Genomic DNA, 9,647 nt, shown 5'->3' with positions numbered 1-9,647 from the left:
GCGGATGTGCTAGCGGCCATCTAGTAACCCATGTCCTCAGCTCTATACACAAAATCCCGGTGACAGGTTCCCTTTAAAAAAACAGCCATATGAGTAGCCCAATAGACTTTAATTGGTACCAAAAAACTTCTGTGTGACGCCCGTTTTTCACTTTTGGGTGAATGAGCCCTAACTCTAACTTCATTTAACTTAATGGAATTCAAAAGGTAAATTCAACCTAATTGTTATTTGTGCAAACTATACACGCTTACATTTTAAAAACCCTAGTGGGCAGAAAGGTTATGATGGCACCCATCAGAGAGTGGTGACATCACAATGTTCTTTTATGACATCATATGGTTCTAGAATGCTGTCCAGGCAAAATTACCGTTCACTGTTCAACTGGCAACTTCAGTGAACTGATTACAAATATTGCTAATATGGGGTCTTCAGAAAAAATTAAAGAAGACCCTAAATCAAATGGAAAGAGGAAGAGAAGTAGAGATGGGTCAAAGTCATCAGGACCCAAAAATAAAAGACCATGTCCTAAAGAGGAACATGGCGAGAGAAAAAAGAGTAATGGAGATGGGTCTAAGTCATCAAGGCCCAAAAACAAAAGACCATGTCCCAAAGAGGAACATGGAGACAGAAAGAGAAGTGAAGATGGGTCAAAACCATCAGGGCCCAAAAAGAAAAGACCATGTCCCGAGGAGATACATGGCAAAAATGCAAAGAAAGAATCTAAAAAAAGGAAGAGGGAAGATAGGTCATGTGGGTCCTTGAAAAGGCCTAAAACTGGCGGATCAAAGTCCAAGGAGGAAGAGGAGCCAAGGCCAGGTAGAGAGAGGGAAAGGGATTTCTTAAAATGGCTTGTTATATATGACAAATACATTTACAATCCAGTTGTAATTAGAGTTGAAAGAGATGGGAGAACCAATAGACAACAGAATTTTAAAGATTTGCTCATCACTATGAATTTCTTTTAACCCCCTTAAAGGGATTGTCTCACTTCAGAAAATGGCTTTTATCCTATAGACAAAGTTAATACATGGCACTTACTAATTTATTGTGATTGTCCATATTACCTGCTTTGCTGTGGGAATATGCGGGGTGCATCAGGGTGTCCAGGGATAGGTTCAAGTGTGGAGTACATCCACCATCAGGGTTTATTTAAACCAAATTATTTTGTGCCCTATCTGGAGTTACAAAGATGTCATTTTATCTGATAATTATTAAAGTTATGTTTTATCTGCGCTTTTAGTCATAGAAGTATTCTTTTGTAGCGTCAATATGACTATACTATGAAGTATCTAATTATATTAAAGATTTCACTGCAGCATCCGTCTCGAAAACCAGGCATGATTTTTTTATTTGGAGATGCTTGGAATTGATGATGACTAGCAGCCAGATATTAATATAAGACCCTTTAAAGCAAATATTTACAGGGTCTTTTCAAAACTCCTTTGAAATCGGTGCCTCTTTTCTTCAATTGTGCCCTCGTATTACAATGTAACAGGGATAATACTGCCTAATAAGTAAATAATATCTTATTGTATTCCATCAGGACCGAGCAATGTCCCTCAAAGCTGCCCTACAGATGAAAACCGAATTTCCATCAATAGGTTTACATTTGGGCGAATGATTGGCCAAGGTGCCTATGGAAAAGTAAGTGGCAACATAAAAAATAAAAATAAAGTATATATATATATATATATATATATTACAGTACACACATGTATATTGCTATATTCTCTGATCATGACACCCATCACCCTTATGTATTCTGTCCTACATAGGTCTTTCTAGCATCAGACAACATCACCAAGAAGATGCTAGCAATAAAAATTGTGACCAAAGGACTTTCAGCTAAAGCAGAAAAACAGCTCCAGCTGGAAAAAAAAATCCTTCAGCTGACATCTGAAAGTCCTTTCTTGGTGAACAGCTGCATGACTTTCCAAACCAAGGTAGAGCCATGAATGATGTGATTCATTGTATGTTATCTGAAAAATAGGTAGAATAAATATCAATGTCTCTTCTATCTTCAATTTATCATAGAAGCACTGGTGTTTTGCTATGGAGTATGCTTCTGGAGGAGATCTAAGAAGCCACCTCAGAAAAAAAGAACGTCTCCCAATCACCAGTGCCAGGTAAGTTCAATGGTTTTATGGTTAACGTTCTTAATTTATTTTAGTTCCCAATAACTTTACTATAAACCCCCCTCCGTAACAAGTCTGTACATAATATCTAATCATATAATCTGAAAGATCTAAGAACTAACATCTTCTCTTATATCCTCTCCAACAGATTCTATGCAGCTGAGATAACATCAGGCCTCCAGTTCCTGCACACAATGGGTTTCATCCATCGGTATAAAAATTTCTTTACTTTAATAGCCATTTTCTGCTTGATTTGTAATATTGTCACATCACTGTGCTACTTCTGTCTCACAAGGACTCTGGGTACAGAAGAATAGTTGAGAACAATCTTAACTTTTTATTTTACAGAGATATAAAACCATCAAACATTTTGATTGACGCCTCAGGTCATCTTAAAATAGCTGACTTTGGATTGGCCATCAATAATATGGATGGATTAAACAAAAATGCAGGAACGCCGGGCTACATGGCTCCAGAGGTGAGTGTATAGAGAGTGAAGCAATAAACTATAGTGAGACTGATAGATATATAGACTCCATACATAGGGAATACTAGGTGCTGCCTCATGTATCAAAACAGACAAACTGCCCAAGTTGTCCATAACATGTAATGAAGTCTTCGCTTCTTCTTGACAGATCATTGCAGGGAAGAAGTACAATGCAGCTGTTGACTGGTACTCCTTTGGCATTGTCCTTTACCAGCTGACAACAGGAGCAAAAACCTGCAACTGCAAAGTGTCAGATTTACCTGAACATCATCTTGACACTGAGACGGAGAACATCATTGAGGAGGTGAGGAAGAGGAGATGCTTACTTCTGAGCACAGGGATGTTATACACAATGACCGTGTCGTTTTCAGTAAGAGAGGGCATTATACATTTAAGTCTTCATGTTGATGCCCCATCACAGTGGTAGCCAAAGGAGATTATGATCTCCTCAATGTGAAAATTGAAAGCAGACACCATTAAATCTCAAGAAGAGAGAAGCACCACTGTCATGTATGAATAAGACCTAAAAGGCTGCTGTCTCTACTATGGGGCATAGTTCTTTAAACCTAATATGGAACTGATACAAGTCTAGGGAGGGAATTACAGTGAGCTACCACTGTCAAAGTGGGCATCACCTATGGCCCCTCCATTATATTTTATATCCAGACAATAATCATGGACTGTTTTGATTCACAGCTACTGTGCGAAGACCCAAGCAGACGACTGGGCATAAATGGCTGCATAAGGCAACATCCCTTCTTCCAGCAAATAGATTGGGGGGATCTGGAAGATCTTAAAATACCACCACCATTCATACCAGGCAATGTAAGTGCACAGAAGTTTGTAACCAGAAATTATTTACAAGATGTACAATTACTAACTTGGAACAGTATTGTATCTCATATACGATATTATCTATCTGCAGCCATCAGAGAAAAACCCTGGACTCCAGGCCCCTCAGGAGTAACTATGCTGGCAGCCAGTAGAAGTCCAAGTTCCAGCCAACAGGAACTCCATTTATGACGTCAGTACTCTCAAAAGTAATATGATGTCAACAGCAATTATCTATAAGACTTGTCTGCTACAAACCCATACAGCACAGCTCCTTACATCAGTGATATACTCCCTGCAACTATTCTTCTGGAGTCTAAAGTGACCTTCAAAAGTGTCCCTATCTCACTACTTTATGAAGAACTCCTTCACAGGACTCGTGCAGCCTGTTATGCGAGATTTAGTGGACCTATACCGGATTTGACTTCAAGCCTTTGAGAACCCATGATAGTCCCTGAGCTGTTAAGTTCTCCTGCTGAGGAAGGCAAGGAAAGTGTGGAGATGATGTAAGAAAAATCTCCTATTGACATCCTTTTACACCTTGCTAGTTCAATTTACAACAAATGGAGAATGCTCAAACCCCTAATGGATGTTCTCATGGCTAAACTCAGATGTGACTTATCTCAATGGGTTAATAACTTTCTGGAACAAAAATGGACTTTGAACGTCAGACAGTCTTCAGGTTCTTTTATGGACAGAAAAGTGGCACACATTTAAGACCGGACATAGGTAATTGATCCAGGGATTTATTCCGATTGCCATATTTGGAGTCAGGAAGGAATTTTTTTTTCCCCCAAAATGAGGACAATTGGCACTTACCTCATAAGGGTTTTGTTTCGCCTTCCTCTGGATCACAAAAGGCTTGAATAAAAAAAAAACTATATTCAGCCACGTTACTTGTGTACCTAAGTGTGCCAAAGAGCTATGAACCAAAGACAAAAGACGGAAAGTTAACCCGATGACTACTACTCACCGGATTATGACAATTTACCTGGACTGACCTTCACCGGATTTGACCTCACCATACCGATTGTGACTCTTCATCATGCTGCTCATGACCATCTTGCCCTCTCCTGCTGTCAACACCAATACCATCATATGCTCCCCCCCATATAACATCTAAAAGTGACCATAATAAATAATTTACCATCAAACTGTTCTCTTGAGAATTTTTGCCAAAATTTGAAATAAAGAAAAATCCAAGACTGCAGGAGATGCCCTCTCCTAAATCAGTGTTAGGAAAATTATTCTTGCCAGCAGACTATCTATAAGTATTCTAATTCTTTGTCAGTGAATTTAGCTGATTTAATCCTGATTGAGAATTTTATTTTCATACAATCTAAAGCTGCCGGACATTCACCAGTCAATGGCAGCTCACCCCAGTCTATTGGTCTGAATTAACTACATATTGTATTGGGTTAAAAAGACCAGTGATGATACGACTAAAAGATGCTGCATATTCTATTAATTACATTTTAAATAATAAAAATATTGCAGTCTGCGTCACTCAGCGTTGGTACTGGATGTTTGTCAAAATCATAAAGAATTTAGTGTGTAATATGGTTTTAGGGTTGTATATTCCATTTAGGGAAAATAATAATGGTTTGGCAAAGAAAAATATTCTGTTACCATATAGTGTTTGGAAGGTTAGCTATTATATGTTAAAGGATGTAATAGGATTGGTGGTATGGTGTGGGTACTATAGATTGTGAAGTCAGGGCCAAACTGAAGGGTGCGCTTGGGTAGTGGTGATAAAAACTATAGCATAATGATTCATATAGCACAAATTTGAGCAGGACCTTTTACTGTTGAAGGACCTGCGGTCATCTGTGAGGTTCACAAGGCAAGTGAAATGGCCGCTTTGTGAAGTGATGGCCATGACAGCAAGTTTGGTGGAGAGGGGGTCTCCATGCAAAATAAGTGAGCATTAACCACTTCAACCCCGCTAGCTAAAACCCCCTTAATGACCAGGCCACTTTTTACACTTCTGCACTACACTACTTTCACCGTTTATTGCTCGGTCATGCAACTTACCACCCAACCGAATTTTACCTCCTTTTCTTCTCACTAATAGAGCTTTAATTTGGTTGTATTTCATTGCTGCTGACATTTTTACTTTTTTTGTTATTAATCAAAATGTAACGATTTTTTTGCCAAAAAATGACATTTTTCACTTTAAGTTGTAAAATTTTGCAAAAAAAACCACATCCATATATAAATTTTTCGCTAAATTTTTTGTTCTACATGTCTTTGATTAAAAAAAAAATGTTTGGGTAAAAAAAATAATAAAATGGTTTGGGTAAAAGTTATAGCGTTTACAAACTATGGTACAAAAATGTGAATTTCCGCTTTTTGAAACAGCTCTGATTTTCTGAGCACCTGTCATGTTTCCTGAGGTTCTACAATGCCCAGACAGTACAAACACCCCACAAATGACCCCATTTCGGAAAGTAGACACCCTAAGGTATTCACTGATGGGTATAGTGAGTTCACAGAACGTTTTATTTTTTGTCACAAGTTAGCGGAAAATTATGATTTTTTTTTTTTTTTAAACTTTATTGAAAAATAAATATCTGTTACAGTCATATCAGTGTAGCAATGATAGGGAGAATCTTCCCTTTACAGAGAGGTACTCAGGTAACAGAAGACAAACATAAAACAGTATATCAACAGTATATCAACACTGAGGATGTAAATTAACAATGCTTTGTTCTATGCATCTATTATTCGGGCCTAGTGGGAAGAAAATGGAGAGGAGTACCAAGAAGACTGTTCACTAAGTCTGAGTAAATAATGATCCCCAATATGATTGGATGAGTACATATCTTATAATAATATATTAGGGGAGACCTCTAAATGATCTCCAGTTTTCCCAGATATGTCTAAATTTATGATGGGATCTATTTTCCCAAGCCACAATTTCCTTGAATCTGTGTATAGAGTCTATCTTATTGAACCAGTGTTCAAGAGAAGGCAAGTCAGGAGACGGCCAATGCGTGGGGATTAGGCGTCTGGCAGATATGAGTAAAATCCTAAAAAGAGGAGAGGTTTTTGTTTCTTGGTCTTGTGGCAAACTCAATAAGGCTAATGCAGGAGAGGGGGTGATGTTGGAGTTACAAATTTTGTTGCAATTAATTAATATACTATTCCACCAGCTAAGGATAGGAGGACACGTCCACCAAATATGGAGCATAGTTCCGCGTGCCTCTCCACATCTCCAGCAGACGTCCGATCCATTTCTATCATATCGGCAGGTGATATCAGGTGTTTTGTACCGCCTAGTTAATATTTTATATCCATTTTCCTGGATTCTGGTGCATCTAGAGGATGTATGAGGTGTTTTGAATAGGAGTGTTTGGTCTTCTGGCGAAAATATGGTATTTAACGCCTTCTCCCATTGACATATAAAGGAAGGTTTTGGAGGTAAGATGGGTGTACTAAGATATTTGTAAAGTGAGGACATGGGTTTCTGGGGGGGGAATGATTGTGGATAAGGCTCTCGAACCAGGTTAAAGGTCTGAGCAGGGAATCTAGTGGGACGTTTTTGTTAATATAGGCAAGTAGAAAAGCTAGCACGTGAGGCTGGGATTTAATTCCTGGGATAGAGGAGACGATGGAGTCTTGCACTATTTTGTCTGTCTTGTTTTCTGAATAAATGGACAGAATAGATACCTCAGAGAATCTAATGTTATGGGGGACCCTTTCTCTAAGTTCCAGAGGGGCTAAACCAATAACATCTCTGACTTGGATCAGGGGTGAGGGAGATGGAAAACCCCATTTAGAGCTTTGAAGCCATTTCCAGGCCTCAAGGGTTGCCATCGCCAAGATGTTATATTTGTGAGATGCGAAGATGTTGTGATGGGGGTCCACCAATAAAGCTCTTAATGTCGGGAGGTATCTAGGAGTTTCCATGGTGACCCATGATTTTTGTTCGGGACATCTGAACCAGTCAAGGGTTCTGGAAAGGAGAATGGCTTTATTGTATAATAGGGGATTTGTGAGGCCTAGTCCACCAAAGGTTCTAGGTCTCAGTAGGGTGTTGATATTGATTCTTGCCTTTTTACCATTCCATATAAAAAAACGAATAGCTTGTTCTAAGGAGTGGAAAAAAGAGTTAGGGATAGGGATAGGGAGGACCTGGAGAAGATAATTTAGTCTGGGTAGGACCAATGACATGACCATATTTTTATGACCAAACCAAGAAAGTAATGGGGGGTTTAGGGAATCTAGCTGGTCTTTAATGGCGTTTAGTAGAGGGGGGAAATTTTGTTTATATAATAATGAGGGATCTGGGTGGATTTTTACTCCTAAATATGTGATATGTGGCGAATCCCAATTAAAAGGTGATGAGTGAAGTAGTTTAGACCTAAGCTTGGAGTTGAGTCCTATACTGAGAATGTGGGATTTTTTCATGTTTATTTTAAAGTTGGAGAGGAGACTAAAGTTATCCAAAATAGTGTATATGTGCTGAAGGGGTTTTTCAGGTTTGGAGGACATTATTAGGAGGTCGTCAGCGAAAGCTGCTATTTTATGTTCTTGATCCCCTAATTTAAGACCTGCAATCTCTGTCTCTGATCGTATTATAGTGAGAAGGGGCTCAATTGTTAAGACAAAGATTAGGGGGGAGAGGGGGCAACCCTGCCTAGTCCCATTTCTTATGGGAAAAGGTTGTGAGGTAGTGTCGTTAATCAGCACTGACGCCGAGGCATTGGTGTACATTGCTTTGATAGAATGTATAAAGGCTAAAGGAATACCAAACTGTATCATAGTGCTGTACATGAAGTTCCAGTGAATTCGGTCGAATGCTTTTTCGGCATCAGTGCTGATCAAGACTAAGGGAAGGTGGAATTTTGAGGCGTGAAGTATGGCATTTATTACTCTTGCTGTGTTATCCTTTCCTTCTCTACCCTTAACAAAACCAGTCTGGTCCCTGTGTACAAGCTTAGGTAATAGTGGTGCGAGACGGTTCGCCAAAAGTTTGGCCAGTAATTTTAAATCAATGTTTAGAAGGGATATTGGGCGGTAGTTGCTACAATCACTGGGGTCCTTCCCATCTTTGGGTATAATAGTGATGTTAGCTTTTGTCATCTCTTGAGAAAGAGGGTCACCTAGTAAGGATTGGTTGCATACATTAAGCAGGTGATGCATTAAGAAAAAGATATTTCGTGCACTAGAGTAGTGCACCAATTGATACCTTCTGGTGCAAAGACACGACCTCAGTGGATAGGTAAAAGGGTCTTTTCGGAGTCAATATACTCCTTTTTCAAGTCTAGGTGAAGGTGTATGCGTATGTAAGTATGTGGCGACACTATTACTACTGGTGCCAATATCAATTTTATGATGACTAAGAGTGGGTTAATCTCCTGTATATGTGTGAAGGTGTATGTGTATGTAAGTATATGGCGACACTACTATTACTATTACTATCATTATTATGATGACCACTGGTGGCAGTATATGTCACCATACTTGTGGGATTATGTGTGTCATGATGATTATCGATATTTGTGTGTGGTATATATCACCATATTTAAAGGGAACCTGTCATGTGGCTATTTGATTATAATCTTACCAAATATATACAATCATTAACTACTAAAAAGTGCCTTAGATGTATTCACTTACTGGTGTGACAGATGGTTACCTCATAATATACACACAAAGATGCCGCATGCTAATGAGCTGATTGGAGTCCAACGTGATGTCATTGAGAGCAGCGTATATTTAATTCAGAGCTATAGCCACTCCCCTGCCCACCTGCTGCTGATTAATATGGAAACAAACTGTCACTCAGCAGCAGGTGGGCGGGGAGAGTCAGGAGCTCATGAATATTCATGACTCATCATTATCAGCTGGAGCTTTTCAATACAAGATGTTGGTAGACTGACTGGGTCAATTAAAGAAAGTGACCCAGCATTTTGCTAAGAGAATCAGTCATTTATGTTGCCCTTAGTTAGGACACCATAAAACTGGTGACAGGTTCCCTTTAAGGCACTTTAGCTTATTTTATACTACCAACAGCGGTTCCAGTTTTATGCGTGTCCACACATGCGGCCACGTATACGTATATAAACGTCAATACACCTCAGGCGTGTATGTGTGTTTTTCCATATATCCCCACATATACACATACCTTTTATGATACATCTCTAAAGTTGTGATATACCTCTTAAGGTGTGGACATTTTTAACTTT

General features: G+C 39.0%; 1 protein-coding gene across 1 annotated transcript; it reads left to right on the top strand.

The window, feature by feature from the left end:
* Window positions 1-419: 419 nt before the first annotated feature.
* LOC122942021 (protein kinase C theta type-like) lies at window positions 420-3,589 on the top strand. Its single transcript, XM_044299516.1, has 9 exons — window positions 420-816; window positions 1,544-1,644; window positions 1,776-1,943; window positions 2,035-2,126; window positions 2,284-2,346; window positions 2,484-2,613; window positions 2,771-2,926; window positions 3,319-3,447; window positions 3,548-3,589. Exons 1-9 carry the CDS (start codon window positions 420-422, stop codon window positions 3,587-3,589), a joined length of 1,278 nt encoding a protein of 425 aa, XP_044155451.1.
* The last annotated feature ends 6,058 nt before the right edge of the window (window positions 3,590-9,647 follow it).

This window comes from Bufo gargarizans, chromosome 6 (genome assembly GCF_014858855.1).
Source record: "Bufo gargarizans isolate SCDJY-AF-19 chromosome 6, ASM1485885v1, whole genome shotgun sequence".
Classification (NCBI taxonomy): domain Eukaryota; kingdom Metazoa; phylum Chordata; class Amphibia; order Anura; family Bufonidae; genus Bufo; species Bufo gargarizans.
The sequence above is the reverse complement of the archived record's forward strand: the minus strand, read 5'-3'. Positions and strand labels throughout refer to the sequence as shown.